The following is a 19,339-nucleotide window of genomic DNA, read 5'->3' as shown; positions in this document are numbered from 1 at the left end:
GATACAGCACGGAATAGGCCCTTCTGGTCCTTCGAGCCACACTGTCCAGCAGTTCCCCAATTTAACCCTAGCCTAATCACAGGACAACTTACAATGACCAATTAACCCACCAACTACAACGCCTTTGGTAGGTAACGAGAGCACCCGAAGAAAACACACACAGTCATTTACAAACTCCTTGCAGGCAACAGTGGGATTTGAACTCAGCTGCTGGTACTGTAAAGCATTCTGCTAACCACTACATCACCGTGCCTGCCTTTGCCATGAGATTTGTTGTTTTCGCATCAGCAGTACAATGCAATACATAATAATGAAAAAACTGAATTACTGTATATAATATAACCAATTAACAATTACAGCATGGAAACAGGCCATCTCGCCCCTTCTAGTCCGTGCTGAATGCTTACACTCACCCAGTCCCACCGACCAGCACTCAGCCCATAAACCTCCATTCCCTTCCTGCCCATATACCTATTCAATTTTACTTTAAATGACAATATCAAACCTGCCTCTGCCACTTCTACTGGAAGCTCGTTCCACACAGGAAACCACCCTCTGAGTAAAGAAGCTTCCCCTCGTGTTACCCCTAAACTTTTGCCCCGTAAATCTCAACTCATGTCCTCTTGTTTGAATCTCCCCTACTCTCAAAGGAAAAAGCCTATCCACATCAATAGTTAAATTAAGTATATAGTGCAAAAGAAGTGAAGAGGTAGTGTTCATGGGTGCAATGTCCATTCAGAAATCGGAAGGCAGAGGGGAAGAAGCTGTTCCTGAATCACTGAGTGTGTGTCTTCAGACTCCCGTGCTTCCTTCCTGATGGTAGCAATGAGATGAGAGCATGACCTCAGTGACGGGGTGCTTAATGATGAATTCCACCTTTTTGAGGAATCACTTCAGTTCTTCAGGATCTGGGTATTGCTAGCAAAGCTACCATTTTTTGTCCATTCCTTTGGGCCCTTAAGGACATGGTGGTGAGCTGCCTTTTTTAACCAGGCAGTGCTTCTGCAGTAGACCCTCCCACAGTGCGATTGCAAAGGGGGAATCCAGGATTTAGACAGGTAATGAATGGCAACACATTTCCAAATCATGGTGTTCTCCTTTCAAGTGAAGCGATATTCTCACGTCCCTGAAGCTTGTCCATTGGTGACCCCTTGGAAGTTGACAGTGGGGAACTCAGAGATGTTAAATCATTAAATATCAAATATTAATGGCTAGACTCTCTCTTTATGGAGATAGCCACCTTTTGTCACATTAGTTGTACAAAAGCTACTTGCTACATTTCAACCCATGCCTGAATATTGCCTGGGATTTCCTTCAAGGAGTCACAGACTAGCTCATTCACAGAGAGGCTGCAAATGCAGTTGGATATTGTGCAGCCATTACCATATATAACCATATAACAATTACAGCACGGAAACAGGCCATCTCGGCCCTTCTAGTCTATTCCGAACAATGGTGGGAGTCTGCTTATTATAGAGTCAAGACCTGTGCCTCGTGGAGTTCCCCAGGGTTACACCCATTGCTACTTATCATCTATGTCAATAATCTGATTGAGAATGTACAGGGTATGGGTAGCCATTAGTGGATATCTCCATTTCTTTTTCAATATTATTATTAATTACTTGCATAGACGAATACAAAATACATTATGATACTATGGAAACAGAAACAAGGTTGAAATGCCCCACATCTATGTATAGTAAGTTAACCATAATATTGAAAAGGTGTATTTTATTCTAATCTAAAGCAAAATCAAAACCCCATAACAAAAAAAAAGCAAAAAAAAACAGCTGTTTGGTTAAAAGAAAAGAAAAAAAATCTTGGACATATAGTCGTAAATTCAAACATATAGTAGCCATCATCATTGCTGAACAAGTCGAAGATTATGAAAGTAGTTCCAAAAAAGGTCCCCATAATGTGAAAAAAATCTTGTCTAGGTATAGAAATAGAACACCTAATCTTCGCTAAATGTAAACATGACGTAACATCAATCAACCAATGGGCATGAGTAGGTGGAGCAGCATCTTTTCATTTAAGCAACAAAACTCTTCTGGCGAAAAGAGAAATAAAAGCCAAAATATGCAAATCATTTGGCTTAAGAGTAAAATCATTTCCTCCAATAATGCTAAAAAGGGCAGTCAGAGGATTGGGTTTAAAGTTTACTTTAAAACGCACCGAGAAAGTTTGAAATACTTCGTTCCAAAATTTATCAAGCCGCGGACAGGACCAAAACATATGAATTAGAGAGGCCTCTTCGACATTACACCTATTACAGTATGGAGAAAAATCTGAGTAAAAACGAGAGAGCTTATCTTTAGTCATATAGGCTCTACTTTAAATTTAAACCTACTTTAAATAGGAACCACTTTAAACTGTAAAAGAGAGTGACACGCACATAACAAAGAGGTGTGAACAAGTTTAAAAATTTCATTTCAAGTATCCTCATCAATTGAAATCTGTAGGTCTTATTCCCAGAGATTTTTAATTTTCATACTGGATCTATTTCTAATATTTATTGTATGTTGTTGGCAATGAGAAACATTCCGTTGGACATCTCCATTTCAAGTCAAATCAAATCAAATCAAGTTTAATTACCATACACAGCTGAACGAGACAGCGTTCTTTTGGGGCCAAAGTTCAAATCATTCAAAAATAGCAAGTAACATAATTACTAATATTGTGCAAAGAAGCATATTCACTTGAAAAATAAAAGCATATATAGTCTAAGGCCCTGAGTGACAACATCCAGCAATTGATGGTTCCGTCTCCTGGCAGTGTACAGACACACACAATCCAGCCTATCATTCCACTGCTCGAACATGAGAGGGCAGCACTAGCCAATCTCAACCACGCTGTAGCGCTTCCGCATCTCTCACCTGGTCTGTAGCAGCAGGCAAGCCTTAGGCTTGAGGCCTAGTTCTCACTACAACTGAGGCTGCACAGCTCCCATACCGACTGTCCCTCCACCAGGCAAGGATAACAGGCCTGCAGCAACTTACATTATCACTGTCCAGCGGAGTCGAGTGGTCACAAGTGAGATGTACCAGACAATCTTCTATGGTTATACAGCACCAACTCCAACGCTTCCAAGTAGCAGGCAGCAACGTGGTCTGCAGCCAGGACAGCTCCTCCATACTCAAACCGGCTCCTCTGGCATATCGGCGAGCCCCTCCGAAATCCCGACTGGCTCCTCCGAAGTCCCAACCAGCTCCTACGACGTCCCGATCAACTCCTTTGACACCACGGCCAACCTCTTCGACATCTCAGCCGGCTCCACTACAGACACCAGTCCAACTATTCTGATCAACGAGCAGCTCACTGATAGAGTAGCCCTGCGGTAGCCAATGTTCTTGGAGTAGAATTGCCTTGGATCATTAAAAAACAAATCCTGCACCTTTGCAGAGAAGTGCACCTTTGGTTGGCCTCCCCCAAGAGGCCGCTGAGTTCACGCGCACCAACATCTTACTGAAAGTTCTGAACTTATGGTGGACGGAAGGTCGCTGTTGAATCAAGAGAAGATGGCTGGATGTAGGACAGTGCCCTAAGAAACTCCTGTGGTGATATCTCAGGGTTGGGAGACAACCACGAGCAACTGCCTTTGGGTGAGGTATGACTCTAACCACTGGAGTGTGCTCCCCTTGACGCCCATTGACTTTTCTTTTACCAGAGCTCCTTAATAATTCAGAGCATCATATGCTGCCTCCTAGCAGTCTCATGTCATGCCTCAAACTCAGTTTTTGGTCCCTGTTTGGATGAAGGACCATGATGTCTGGAGTCAAATGGTCTTTGAAAAACCCAAATTGGGCATCGGTGAACGGGAGGAAGTGTCACACTTGGTTGCACTATCAATGACACCTTGCATTAATTTGCTGATTAGAAAAGAACAATTAACCTAATTGGATTTAAAATAAAATAGAAAGCACAGCAATTACTCAGCTGATAAAATAGCATCAATGGAGACAGAAACAAGTTATTGTCTCCAGTGAATGACACATTATTTGAACTGGGAAGTTGAGAAAACAAGTATGCTTTAAGTTGGAGAGGGTCTGGTATTTGTAAAATGAAGGAAATAAAGGCTAGAAACCAAGAGTATTCATGTTTTCCATGTTGTCTGGTAAAGATCTGAATGCAGGGATTTAGAGAAAGAGGGACAAGAACATAAGAATAGACTTGAACTGTGGGACATAGACCAGAACAACTAATAGAAATATGAAACAAAAGAGAATTTAGATCGCCTGGCAAATTAGCCAGCATCTGCAGAGAGAGTAAAAGTGAGTTAATATTACAGCTAGATGATCTTACATCAGAACTGGCCATCTCTTACACAAAGAGGAAGCGCAGGCTGTTTGGGACTGTTTTGTTCACTAGAGGTCAGAGGGCTACGATGTGCACAGAAGGAAGGTGAAGTGCCATACCCTGATCTTACGATAAGCCTACTTACAATAATGCTGGGATTGGATTTGTGTGCTTATGTCAAAAACAGGACATCCCTGGTAAAACTGAACATTGTTAGGTAACACTCACAAAATGCTGGAGGAACTCAGCAGGTCAGGCAGCATCAATGGAAATAAATAAACAGTGGACAGTTCAGGCCGAGAACCTTCACTGGGGCAATGCTGTAACTGTACTGGAATGACTGGCAAGAGGAGAGGCCAGTAAAGGCCTTCAGGAACACGTCCAGGATGGAGTTTGATTCCATTATAGAATCAGAATCAGGTTTAATATCACCGGCATATGTCGTGAAATTTGTTGTTATGTGGCAGCAATACATTGCAATGCATAATAAAATCTGTAAATTACAGGCAGTGTATATGTATTAAAAAAGGTTAAATTAAATAAGTAGTATAAAAAGAAGAAAACAAAAAGAGTGAGGTAGTGTTTATGGGTTCAATGATGGCAGGGGGAAGTCTATTATTGGCGTCATTAGCTGTTTCTTTACATCATAGAATCATTTAACACAGAAACAAAATCACCTATAAACCCCCATAAACCCAACCGGGGGGCAAAGTTCACCCCACCACCATCAGTTCGGTGACTATTACCAAGCAAGCTAGCCTCAGCTATCCACTTTTGGCCCACAGCCCTCCGAACCTCTACCTCTCCCGTCCCATATACATATTTAGGTGGCTTTTAAATGGTGCTAATATTTACAGTGATGTCTGTGGACATACTGTGGGGGCCCATTCAGTCGTACAAACTCCTTACAGGCAGCGGTGGGAATTGAACCCTGTACTGTAAAGCATTGTGCTAACCACTTGGCTACCATGCCGTCCCAGATAATCCAGATCATCCGTAATGACTGAAGGATAGATAATGGGCAGGATACCATAAGACATTAGAGTAGAATTGGGCCATTCAGCCCATCGAGTCTGCTCCACAATTATCGAACAAAGGAAAAGGTTGACACAAATTGAGTAAATGAAAACATATACCAGAAAGGTTCAAAAATGACATGGGAATATAACCAAAAAAATCTGTACAACAAAGATTGAAACTATTTCGAGAACTAAACTTGATGCATTTCTTGAAACTTTTGGTGTGACAGACAGATTAAGATGTGATAATGCAGATTATGTAACGAATAGATGAAAACAGGACATAATAGATATTTTTTAAGTTGTAAAAGACTCGCTGAATGAATATTTTATTCTGGGGGAAGTCCCGTGCTCCTCATCAGCGCCATGCTTTCGAACCCACTGAGAGAGCAGATGTGATTCCATCTGACGTTAACAGTAACTACGATACTCGGGAGAACCCTGGCACATGTATAATGAATTGGCAAAAATTACAGAGCAAGAAAATGCCACGTCAACAGAAATGCAACGGGTCAGCATAAAGCATAGGAAATCTCCTTCCATTCATTCAGTATCTTTAGCAGAATTCAGCATATTTAAATTGTGGGACACTCTATTCTCCTAAAATTATCATTGGGCCATAACACTTAGGAGCAGAATTAGGCCATTTGGCCTTTCAAGTCTGCTCTGCCATTTCACCATGGCCAATCCATTTTTCCTCTCAGTCCCCACCTCCTGACTTCGCCCCGTATCCATATCATGGCTATTCAAGAATCCATCATCCTCAGCCTTAAATATACATTAAGACCAACAAATTCCACAGATTCAGCACTTCTGGTTAAAGAAATTCCTCCTCATCTCCGTTCTAAAAGGACGCCCCTCTATTCTGAGGTTGTGGTCCTAGACTCCCCCCACGACAGGGAACTCCCTCTCCACATCCACTCTATTGAGGCCTTTCAACATTCGATAGGTTTCAATGGGGTCACCCCTCATTCTCCTCAATTCCAACGAGGAGAGGCCCAGAGCCATCAATGACCAATATTGGAATCATTTTTGTAAAGCCCCTCTGAAACCTCTTCGATGTCAGCACATCCTTTCTTAGAAAGTGGGCCCAAAACTGATTACAATCCTTCGAGTGAGGCCTTGGAGTATTGTGTATGGTGATAGAAGAGTAGAAAAAAATGTACGTAGTTCTCTGTTTACTGTACATATCCTATCAAGCGTTTCAATGAGTTATTCTCTCAGATGCAACCATGCTGTCACCCTGGCTTTCTGATCAATAATGAAGGTTTCAGCCCTTCTAACTGTCGTGCGTTTGTAAAATCAGGTTTAATACCTTGAACACAAACCGCTGATTTATTCAGATCAATGTAGGGCTGTACAATCTTGAAGCAGAGGACACTGAAGATACAAGAAGCTAAATCAGACATCCTGATTCAATTAGCTTAAAAGGAGGACTACATTGTTTTATTGACTTTAAAGTTGATCGGTACTGATACTGTATTTTGAATGCAATTCTTCATCTGGGTGTTAACCTATACAGTTTTAGAAACAGCACCTCCACACCATCCACCACAAGTGGGATTTCCAGGTGGCCATACATTTTAATTCCCATTCCAGCATGTCGGTCCATAGCCTCCTCCTGTGCCAAGATGAGGCCCCCCTCAGGATGGAGGAGCAACAGCCTATATTCCATCTGGGTAGCCTCCAAGCTGATGGCATGAATATTGATTCCTCCTTTCAGTAAACAAATTTCCCTGCCCCATTCCTTTATTCCCCACTCTGACCTTTACTTATTCTTACCGACCTATTACTTCCCCTTGAGTCCCCTCCTCATAAAAACATGAGAAATAGGAGCAGGAGTCGGCCATCTGGCCCGTCGAGCCTGCCCCACCATTCAATAGGATCATGGCTGATCTGGCCATGGACTCATCTCCACCTACCTGCCTTTTCCCCATAACCCTTAATTCCCCTACCATGCAACCTTATCTTACTGAGGTAGCCTCCACTGCTTCACTAGGCAGAGAATTCCACAGATTCACCATTCTTTGGAAAAAGCAGTTCCTCCTCATCTCCATCCTAAATTTACTCCCCTGAACCTTGAGGCTACGTCCCTTTGTTCTAGTCTTACCTACCAGTGGAAACAATTTTTCTATCTCTATCTACCTATCCCATTCATGGAGCTTAGAAAGATAGAGGGCAATGGGTAAGCCCAGGTAGTTCTAAGGTAAGGGCATGTTTAGCACAGCTTTGTGGGCCGAAGGGCCTGCATTTTGCTGTAGGTTTTCTATGTTTCTATGTTTCATTCATAATTTTACATATTTCTATAAGATCTTCCCTCATTCTTCTGAATTTCAGCTAGTAGAGTCCCAGGTGACTCAATCTCTCCTCATAGTCTAACCCTTTCATCTCTGGAATTAACCTCTGCACCATCTCCAAAGCCAGTATATCCTTCTTCAAGTAAGGAGACCAGAACTGCACGTAGAACTCCAGATGCGGCCTCACCAGTACCCCGTACAGTTGCAGCATAGTTTCCCCGTTCTCCTCCTTCCCTTTCTCCTGTAGTCCACTCTCGTCCCCTATCCGATTCCTTCTTCTCCAGCTCATGACCTTTCCCGCCCACCTGGCTTCACCTATCACTTTCTAGCTATCCTCCTTTCCCTCCGCCCACCTTTTTATTCAGGCACCCTCCCCCTTCCTTCCCAGTCCTGATGTCCGGCCGGAAATGTCGACTGTCTACCCTGCCTGGGTCCCTGCTGAGTTCCTCCAGCATTTTTGTGTGGGTTGCTTGGGATTTTTGGAACAGTTTCTTCCTTTCTGCTATCAGATTTCTGAATGGGCAATCAACCCACCAACACTACCTCACGATCCCTGCTCTCTTTTTGCACTGCTTGTTTAATTATTTATTTATTAATATAATTTTAGTATATATTACATATTGCACTGTATTGCTGCCCCAAAACAACAAGTTTCTCACCATATGCCAGTAATAGTAAACCTAATTCTCATTCTGATTCAGCATTTAGGGAAGTGTGTAGTCAGCTGGGTTTAGTACTTGTAGTATTAAAATGATTCATTTTAATGAATGGAATTTCTTCAGTCTTTGTCAGAAATGCTTAAGTTTCTTCATCTGAACCTGTGTTGAGAGCAATCATCTAGATCTTAGCTGCTCACACATTGTCTGGGCGGCAGATTAGCGTAACGGTTAGCGCGATGCATTATAGTACCAGCAATGCGCGTTCAGCTCCACCGCTGTTTGTCAGGAGTTTGTACGTGCTCCAGTTTCCTCCCACAGCCCAAAGACATGCTGGTTGATAGGTTAATTGGTCATTGTAAATTGTCCTGTGAGTAGGCTAGGATTAAGTCGGGGGATTGCAAGGTTGCACGTCTCGAAGAGCTGTAAAGGCCTATTCCATGCCGTATCTCAATAAAAAAGTAAAATAAAATGCAAGCAGTGGAATTAATACTCTATTGAGAAATTAACAGACCCTACTGCTCAGAAAGAAGCTAAATGGTCTCTCCAGATGTTCCTTCTCCACAGAATTTTCTTCTCAACTAATGTAAAACTTCAGAGAAAATTTCCTACAAAAGATTACATGGAAAAGTTCAGGATGTAGGAGAAGTATTGAGCAAGTTTTTGACAGCAAAGCACATGGATCCAGAGAAGATCCCGGAAGACACGGACGGAGCACTCTTTTTACTTTTCTCTACCATCTCAAAAAGAAGAATTCACCATCATCTGTTCCTCCTTTCCAGAAAGCAGATCTTTGGTAGGCAAGTGGTGGGTTGGAGCACAAAATGCTAACTGTGTCATCCCAGCACTACCTTAAGTTGCAGCTCATTTCCGTAAACTCACCGAGCCCAGCAATGCAGTCCCATAGAAGCTTTGGAGACTGAGGTGAGAACTCGGAAGTCAGTTTGCTAGAAGCATACTTTGGTTTTAGCCACAGCGGACAGAAAAGTGGGATGACTACAGAGGTGGAAAAATGGATTGCGAAATCGAATACATAGGTCAGCTTGGATTGATGGAATACCAGTTTGTCACATTCATTCAGAAGCTTCACATCGTCAGAGATGCCGTTTAATAGACGTCAAAGGCCAACATATCCACTCAGATCTATGGCACCAATCAAAATGTTGTTGAGTCCTGGGTAATAAATCACAACTACCTAACTGGCACACCGCACTTTCCTCAGGCGCCATTAAAAGGACAGATTATTATTGATTCATTTAGTTGTTGCTTGTGGGATCTTTCTGTGCACATTTTTATCTCCAGCATTGCAGCACAATAGCACGAACTTGCCCCTATGCTTGTCAGCACTATCACTGATTGTACTGTGTTCTGCGACCTTCACACTTTAAACTCTGTCTTTAATTTTTAACTTAAATCTTTATTTTTTATTATGGTAGAATGGTGGGTTTTCTTTTGGCATGTTTTCTTTTTTCCCTGACCAACACACCACAGTAAATTTCTAATACATGTAAATGGATATGGTGATATGGTGATTAAAGTTGATCCTTGATACTTGATAAGATGCAACAAGCATACTAATTCTTAAGGAAATTAAAATTTTAAAAAATGCAAATCTGAAACTGTAACAGAAAACGTTGAAGCACTTAGCAAATCAGGCATTATCTGTGATGCTGCACAGATCAAGGTCCAACATTCCCTCTAGTGTTTTCTTACAACTGCGTGGACCAAACCATTGCTCCGTGCAGGAATTTTTTTTCACACCGCCTAAAAACTGTGTGGCACTTTTTATTTTGGTAATATAGACATCACACAAGCAGAAACCACAACTCACAATGCAAGTGAACGATGTCAGACAGTGAGAACAACTGACAGGCACGATGGCAAAAACAGAATGTTTTGACTAGGTGGTGTTGGCGTTCAGCCGGCCAGCGGTTTATTAACAATGAGCTACCGACTTCCATTCTGTGTTTAGTGTTACAAATAATGTTGTAACTTGAGGCCACTGACAATGTAAATTCTTGACAGCTCTGAAATGTTTCAGTAAATGTTATGAGTTACTGACTATTTAGAAAAATTATGGATTATATTAATTAACACACAACTAATTATGGGGTTTCTCATAATTATATTAACAAAGATTTCAAAATTATATTACCATAATTTCAAAATTATATTAACATTATGTAAAAGAAAGTTCTGGCTGTGAGGCAGCAAAGGTTATGTGCGAGGGAGCCTTTGGGTTACCGTGTGGCCATGCACCTGTGCAGCTTTGAAGGAGCAATGTCAAGGACTGTACCTCAACAGTGGTAAAAAGTGTTTGACATTAGGCATTATTGGTTTGCTTTTAGATGTTGCAGGACCTGCTGAGTGCTTCCAACATCTTCTGTTTATGTACCAATTCTAAACATTCTTCATGACAGCCTGGCAGGCCAAGCATGAACTGGTGCATAGCTGGTGGTTACAACTGCACATTGTCCGACAGCGGGCAAGAGCAAAGCGCAACCCTGTCCGAATTCCCTTTCCCCTGTCACCCCCGCCCCGGTGTCGTAATGACAAATGAAATGTCCGCTAACTCCATGTCAGCTGAGTAAGATCAGCTTTAGCACCGTAGTCTGGCCTCCCGGGACTCTATGACTCAGTTCAATGTCCAGACATCGTACTGAATCATTCTAGTCGTTTCATCGCCTGTTGCCCAGACGAATCACTTCTCCCGAAGCAGTTATTCTAATCGCCACGAAGAACTGCAGAACAAACGTGGTAATTTCTCTATAAAAATTAATAAAGGTAAAATTTCTTAACCTTTTATCATGCCCTGCCGGCAATGATAGTGTTTTTTTGCGCTTGTGTGAGATGCATTGTATGTTACTAAACCACACCCAAAAATTTCACACAGGTAATGATCATATTAACATAATTCTTTGACAGCACAATGAATTCTGAAATCACAGCTTGGGAGAATAGAGGTGGGGAACTGAGATCAGAGCATTTTCTGCTAGCACTGAGTTACTGAATTGATACACGCTCTCTTTTTGTTTGTCTTTTATGCAATGCTTCTAGCCTAAAGTATACAGTCTTATATCGACCTCAGCTGGCTACAGTTTAGGAAAAGCGCCAATTCTAATCAACCAGGAGTAGCTTGGTGCCACAGTCCATCTGCAAAACCGCTTCTTGAAACAAGTTCCGTAGCAGTGCTTGAAAGCAACAATTTTTTTTAAAGCAGAGCTTCACACAAAGGGAAATAGACACTGTAGTAACAGTCACTGGATTTATAGTTGATTATTGACGATTTCATTGACAGCTATGAATTAAATTCATTAGAATGTTTACTGACCCACAACTGCTTTTCGCAAGCTTGGGGCTAACACACATGCATAACAAAGCGCTGAGCTGTACAATACACACCAAAACATATTGTGTCAAATTCTTAATTGTTTCGGCACAAATTTTATACTTTGGACTACAATTCTATTTTTTAAAAGCAGAAAATCAATTATCTCGGGCTATTTGTTCTGAGGTAAAATAGCCAGTTTTGCTGAGATATTTTTCTTTAAATAGAGCTAACTGTGAGTTAAAAACGGCAATAGCAGACGCTAAAAGGTTTTCAGACAGCTGTCTGCTGGCGGAATCTGGCTGATCCTACCTTAACAAACAACTCTATCAAAGGATCCTTGAGTCCGTCCACTCCATTCAGTGGGGTTGAGTGAGCCATGTTGAAGGAACTTCGAGATTTCTTCAATAACCCACCGACTCTGACTTCCTGCCCAAGTTTACAGACTTGCGCCTTTTTCCCCCCCTCCCTTCTCAGTCTCAGTTCAGACCAGCTGCAGCAGCGAGCTACTTTCCAGTAATAAAGCGACTCTCTCCTGCGTTTCTGACCCTGTTCGGTGCTATTCAGAATCTGCCGCTTGGAGTAGTAATTTGACACTCTCCCTCCCCTCCTTGGTGCAGACGCTTTCTATAGCCACGTCCTGCGCCCTGAGAAACTGGGTGGTGAGGTCTGGAGCTGTTGGCGTTTCCTCCTCTCTCTCTCTCTACATGGTCATTGTGTGAGCACAAACTCGCGAAAGGGAGAAAAAAACCAGCTGGAATATTTAAAGCCGGTGATGTCATGTAGTACGGGGAAGGAACGAAAAAGGGCAGGACTGTGGAGAACGTCAAAGCACAAAGCATGAACGGTTAACAAATCAGATACAGCTAGACCGGAAAGAAAACGTCTGGTCTGCTTCTAAACTTGTCCATTGTAATTCCACTTTAGCTCAGTGATTAGAGGCAAAGGGGTCAGGGAGGTGGGGAATTTCCACCTACTTCTAATAAGAAACTGTAACTTCTCACCAGTTCATATTTTAAAATGAACTGGCAAGTCAACAGAAACGATATTATTTCTTCTCTACCACAGCACTCTTGTTTTCTATCCTCCAAAGCACTTTCATAGTATTTTTCTACAGTAATAGAATTGATGGCTGGCAGGGACTTGGTGGCAAAAGGGCGTGTTTCCATGCTGTGACTATCCACAACTACCATTAGATAGATAGATACTTTATTCATCCCCAAGGGGAAATTCGACATTTTTCCAGTGTCCCATACACTTATTGTAGCAAAACTAATTACATACAGTATTTAACTCAGTATAAATATGATATGCATCTAAAATCACCCTCCCAAAAAGCATTAATAAATAGCTTTTTAAAAAGTTCTTAATTAGTTTACTAAAGTGCATTGAGTGGTAACTTAAGCTCAGTCCTAACCCCGGCACTTTAACATGTCTTGCCCCGGTGGTTGAATTGTAGAGCCGAATGGCGTTGGGGAGTAATGATCTCTTCATCCTGTCTGAGGAGCATTGCATTGACAGCAACCTGCCGCTGAAGCTGCTTCTCTGTCTCTGGATGGTGCTGTGCAGAGGATGTTCAGGGTTTTCCATGATTGACCGTAGCCTACTCAGCGCCCTCCGCTCTGCCACCGATGTCATACTCTCCAGTTCTGTGCCCACGACAGAGCCCGCCTTCCTTACCAGCTTATTAAGACGTGAGGCGTCCCTCTTCTGCCAATTCTTGTGTATATCCTTTCAGACACATATACATTACTGTGCTTTCACGGATGGGATCCAGTTTTTAATATGTTGCTCAAAGATACTGTTTGGACAACTCTCATTTTAGAAAGGGGTGATTTACACAATTATAATCACACAAAATTAATTAATGTGAAATAACTTGCAGGGTGACTTGGTAGATTATCTGATACTGCCATCTTCCTTTTCAAACTTACAAGTTTCTCTGCAGTAACTTTTCTCAGCAAATTCTACAATATCAAAGGTATTGTTACTAAGATTCTGTTGGAGAACAGGCAACCTCCTTCAGATGTCTCTATACTGATACCTTTGGCAGCAAATGTCAGCATCTGCACCTACGGTTACATTAAGACAACAAGGAGATTAATAATAATAGGCACCTGTTAGTCTCATGAGACCATGGATTTGCACCTTGGAAGGTTTCCAGGGGGCAGGCCTGAGCAGGGTTGTATGGGAGACCGGCAGTTGACAAGCTGCAAGCCTTCCCCTCTCCGTTCTCCATGGAGATGTTGTCCAAGGGCTGATACACCTTGGCACCGGTGTCGTCGGTGTTGCTGAGTGCCTTGCTCAGGGACACACTGCCTCAGCTGAGGCTCGAACCAGTGACCTTCAGATCACTAGACCAACGCCTTATCCACTAGGCCACGTGCCAACACAACAAGGAGGTTGCAGAACTTAAATCTTCATCTACAGGATCCCCCTGATCAGAGAAATTCTGTAAATCTCAAATCCTTACAGTGCCTTCAAATAAAAACAAAAGCGGAATTACCTACAGTAATGCTGAGGGAGTGTCTATGGAAAGGAATAAAGAGAACTCGTGCTAATGAAGGGTCTCAGTCCAAATGGTTGACTCGTTACTCCTTTCCATAGATGCCGCCCAACGTGCTGTTCCTTGAGCATTTTGTGAGCGTTACTCTGGATTTCCAACATGATGATGACATAGAGTAACAAACAATGTCTGAGGAACTCAATGGGTTGAGCAGCATCTGTGAGAGAAAGTAATCGTCAGATTCATCAAGGCAGGTCAAGACAGGAAATGACAAGATCGCTTTTCCCCCACGTGCAGCTCAGCTTGCTGGGTTCCTTCACCAGATTGTTAGTTGTTCTAGGTTTCAGTTTCTGCAGTCGTTCCTACCTCTATTGCTCCTGTAATATTTCCTCCATTCCTCTGTGTCAACGTACGAGTGACTTTGTTTCTGGGGCTGTTAAAGATGTTACTTGGATTGCTGTTAGAATCAGCCCTGGGTCTATAAATGCACCACAGGGGAAATGTGTTCCTGCCGTCACATGTCAAACCCACTAACAGTCTGTTATTTACTTCCTTACGTGCCAAAGCGCTGCCACCAGCTTCCACCGTTAAGTACAGTTGGAGCTGGCTTATCGACGTGGAGCAGAGTCAGAATCAGGTTTAATATCACCGGCATATGTCGTGAAATTAGTTGTTATGATGATGATGAGAAGCATTGATTGTGTGGATAGCCAGAGGCTTTTTCCCAGGGCTGAAATGGCTCTCACAAGGGGGCATATTTTTAAGGTGCTTGGAAGTGGGTACGGAGGGCATGTCAGGGCTAAGTTTTTCACACAGAGGGCGGTGGGTTCGTGGAATGCACTGCCAGTGACGGTGGCAGAGCCAGATACAGCAGGGTCTTTCAAGAGAACATGGCGCTTAGAAAAATAGAGGGCTATGTGGTAGGATAATTCTAGGCAGTTTCTAGAGTAGGTTACATGGTCAGCACAACATTGTGGGCCGAAGGGCCTGTAATGTGCTGTAGATTTCTATGTTCTATGTCCTATGTTCAATGCGTCAGCAGTACATTGCAATACATAATAAAATCTGTGAACTACAATAAGAAGTAAATATATATATGTATATAAAAGTTAAATTAAATAGGTAGTGCAAAAAGAGGAAAAAAACATAGTGAGGTGTTGTTCATGGGTTCATTGTCCATTCAGAAATCAGATGGCAGAGGGGAAGAAGCTGTTCCTGAATCATTGAGGGTGTGCCTTCAGGCTCCTGCACCTCCTCCCTGATTGTAGCAATGAGAAGAGGGAATGTCCTGGGTGATGGAGGTCCTCTATGATAGACGCCACCTTTGACATTGAATCTGACATCACTAAGCAGGCAGTTTGGAAGGGCTTCACTTGGCAGAATCAGGTTTATTGTCACTGACATTAGCCAGGAAACTTCTTGGTTTTGGCAGCAGCACAGTGCAGGAAATCACCATTAGTTATAATAAAAATAAATAAGTAAATTGGGTGTAAGAGGTAGTGTTCATGGACCATTGAGAAAGCTGATGGCATCATTCCTTCTTTTATAGATGGTGTGTGAACTGTGCCTAACCACGTAGTCATGAGAGGTTAGAGCAAGGAATTAAGCACACATCCTTCAGATGCACCTATGTTGATTGTCAGGGAGGAGGAGATGTTATCACAATCCGATCTCGGATTCATTGATGAAGGTGAGTAATTAAAAAGTGCTTCTTTGCTTTGCACCAACACCCAGAACACCCAGTTAGAAAAAACACTTAGAGGCAATTTCCAAAATAATAAAAGCTAAGCAAGTTTTGTTGAAGTTTTGTAATACATTATTTTTCAAAATAATTCCTTTATCTTATCTGGGTGGTTTACTAACTACACATATTTATTACTGTCTTGGTATCTGTGTACAGTCATAAAATGGTTCAACAATGTATTTCAGTTCCCTGTGCTCCAAGTCCACTCCCTTTTCTACTGAGGTCAGGAATTTCAGGAACTGATGCAATTGGGAAACGCATTCGTACACATTGTTAAAAACTGGTGTTTTGTTTCTTCAGCTTTGGAAGTAAAGGCCAGTGGAAAGCATTTCCAGGTCTTTTGTGTATAGGGCAGTAAATAACAGTCCTGAGGTGGGTTATATCCTGTGGTAGCATTAGCACAGACCCATTTACCCTCTGGAACCCAGTGCAGTCACTAATAACAGCATCACATTATAGTGTCCATGTAACATCTAGGTTCTTTACAGAATCAGTCATAAATTGACGGAAAGAGAAAGAGAAATATTACACTGTGATCTAACTTTTGTCAAGGAGGCAATTTTTTACATTGAGGGGAACAGCTGTGTTAGGCAAGATCTCCCAGCAGCTACCCATTTCCTATTCCCATTCTGACCTGGCCTCCTCTATTGCCATGATGAGGCTAAACTCAGACTGAAAGACCAACACCTCATATTCCATCTGGTTAGCATCCAACCTGATAGCAGGAACATTGATTTCTCTAACTTCCAGTAATTCCTTACTCTCTTTCTCCATTTCCCATGCTGGCTACTTTTGTCTTTCCTCCCCTACCCATCACCTTTCTCTGATTGTCCTCCTCCTTCCCTTTCTTCCACGGTCCATTGTCCTCTCCTATTAGATTTCTTCTTCTTCTGCTCTTTACCTCTTCCACCTATCAACTCCCAGCTTCTTGCATCGTCTAACCTATCACTTGCTAGCTTGTACTCCTTCCCCCTCCCCCACCTCCTTATTCTGCCTTCAGTCTTCCTTTCCAGTCTTGATGAAGGGTCTTGGCCCAAAATATCAACTGCTTTTACCCCTCCATAGACTTGCTGAGTTCCTCCATCATTTTGTGTGTGTTGGTCTTGATTTCCAGCATCTGCAGAATCTCTTGTGTTTATAATGTTAAAATTGTGTCTACAAGCAGAAGGGGGATAAAGCTGCAAGAGGTTTGGTGATAGAATTCAGGGATGTGTTGGCTGCAGGCAAAGGGGCAGGAGTAGGGAAGTACACGCCAAATATGGAAGAATGCAAAGTTCTCCCAGGTAGAGAGCTAGGATGGGACACACTTTCAAGTTAACACTTTTGTGGAGTGGAGAACGGGCAAATGGAGTTTGACTCGAATTTGGAGCTTGACATGAGAGTAGCAAATTTTGGATAAGCTCAAGATTTTTAAAGATGGGGGGAGCTGCAAAATAAACCAGGGGAGCATCACTGGTCCCTTGGTGACAGAAGTACACATTGTGTATTTTACCTTTAAGCATGGACAGTACTGTATTAATATATGTAAACAAATTGCTATATTGGACAACAGAGACATGTGAAGTACCTGCTTCGCAATGTTATAACAAAGACATTTCCACAAATATTCAATATGCATCAGTGGGTTTCAAGGGTGCCTCCTGGAAATAAATCCCTACCAGTTTTGAATAGATTTGTGTTATTTCTTGAAACATTCTGGAGACATTACAAATTGTCTTTGAGCATTAAAGTTTGCCCCCCGAACACATTGAAAAATACCAGTAGCGCTCACATAGTGAGCTTTTTGCTGACTTTTTGAGCATTGACTCACATGTCAAGGACCTCAATGTGTACAGATAAGTGTTCAGGGCAAAGTGAGTTACAGTGGCATTGATTTACACTGGACTGTAACCCATGACAAGCTTTGCTGTTGAGTAAGAGGACAACAACGTGACGGTCACTGGAGGAGTTTTAGCGTGAACTTGAGATTAATTCAATGCATGTTCAAATAAACAGGACATTTTTTTAAAGGTAAACAAAATCCTACAAGTTGCAGTAGTTGGTAATATCGCGACTGCCCAAAATTATGCAAAATATGTGTCCGGCAGAGATTAAACCATAATCATACAATATGCAGAGAAATATGCAAGGTGGGGGGCATGTTTAAACAGCATGCAAAAGCTAGAAGATTAATTTAATTTCACTAGAAGTTGATACCTGCTTGGGTCAGGAAGCCAGAAGAAAAGCAAGATACTGTGTACGTACATTATTTTCACTGGAACACCCAGCTGCACTGCACAATCAGCTTCAGGAACAATAATCCCTTGACCATCAGGCTCTTGGCCAGTGGGGATAGCTTCACTGAACTTCACTTTTCCTGTCAGTGAACTGTTGCCACAACCAATGGACTAACTCTCAAGGACTCTTCATATTTGCAATATTTATTGTTTATTTATTTATTTTTTCTCTTTTGTATTTGCACATTGGTTGTCCGCCCAGTTGGGTGCGGTCTTTTATTAATTCTGTCACAGTCCTTGGATTTACTGCCCACCAGAAAATGAATCTCAGGGTTTGTAAACGATGACATGTATGTGCTTTGATAACAAATTTACTTGAACTTTTATATTTTTTTCACTTAGAGCTCTAGCAGAGCAACAGACACTTTGAGTCCCATGAGTTTATTGCCACCTGACTGCACCCATGTGACCACAGAATCTACTTATCTTTGGAATGTGGGAGGAAACCTACGCGGTCACAAGGAGAATGTACAAACTGAAGACAGACGTTGAAGGAATTGAACCCGTGTCACCGGTGCCGTAGTACCATTACACTACCGTGATCACATCTGATGCAATAGCTTTGGTAGGTGAATGAGATTATTTAAAGGAATTCAGTATGCAAACACGTGATTTGAATATGCACGCAAATAGCATTGAGAATAGAAATAACTAACACAGGTCTCAGAGGATTTCAACCACCATAAATTATTTCAGCCCACTTTTAAGAGAGCCATAGAAAAGGCCAAAGCTTACTGGTTAGGCTGGTTCAGCCAAGTCAAGCCAGGTTTATTGTTGTTTAACTATATGCACGAATGCCATCAAACAAGACAATGTTTCTCCGAACCAGGATGTAAAGCACTGTGGTATATGTAACACACATGACACATAATAACCTATGAAAGTCAGGATGAAATCTACAGATGGATTACATATAAATAAGCAAAGTCTTGGAGCCATTGCAACTTGCCTGTCGCCACAATAGGCCAGTGGCAGATCCAATCTCAAAGACTCTTCACACGGCTTTAGACTACCCGGACAACACAAACACCTATGTCAGGATGCTGTTCATCGACTATAGCTCAGAATTTAATACCATCATTCCCACAATCCTGATGGAGAAGCTGCAGAACCTGGGCCTCTGTACCTCCCTCTGCAATTGGATCAATAGACAATAGACAGTAGGTGCAGGAGTAGGCCATTCAGCCCTTCTAACCAGCACCGCCATTCACTGTGAT

General features: G+C 42.2%; 1 protein-coding gene and 1 long non-coding RNA gene across 2 annotated transcripts in view; one reads left to right on the top strand and one right to left on the bottom strand.

Annotated features, from left to right (window-relative positions):
- The window catches only part of LOC132383501 (chloride intracellular channel protein 4), a 154,425-nt gene extending 142,090 nt beyond the window's left edge, over positions 1 to 12,335 (bottom strand). The window contains exon 1 of the mRNA XM_059954536.1: positions 11,909 to 12,335. Within this exon, the coding sequence (XP_059810519.1) occupies positions 11,909 to 11,977 (69 nt within the window). The 5' untranslated portion in view covers positions 11,978 to 12,335. The remainder of the gene's footprint in view (positions 1 to 11,908) is intronic.
- On the top strand, positions 10,956 to 18,644 carry LOC132383502 (uncharacterized). The gene is made up of 3 exons (XR_009508695.1): positions 10,956 to 11,052; positions 15,652 to 15,792; positions 18,465 to 18,644. It is a non-coding gene; the product is annotated as an uncharacterized LOC132383502 (long non-coding RNA).
- Positions 18,645 to 19,339: the final 695 nt, after the last annotated feature.

The sequence above is a fragment of the Hypanus sabinus genome, chromosome 30, assembly GCF_030144855.1.
Source record: "Hypanus sabinus isolate sHypSab1 chromosome 30, sHypSab1.hap1, whole genome shotgun sequence".
In the NCBI taxonomy this organism is placed as follows: Eukaryota; Metazoa; Chordata; class Chondrichthyes; order Myliobatiformes; family Dasyatidae; genus Hypanus; species Hypanus sabinus.
The sequence above is the reverse complement of the archived record's forward strand: the minus strand, read 5'-3'. Positions and strand labels throughout refer to the sequence as shown.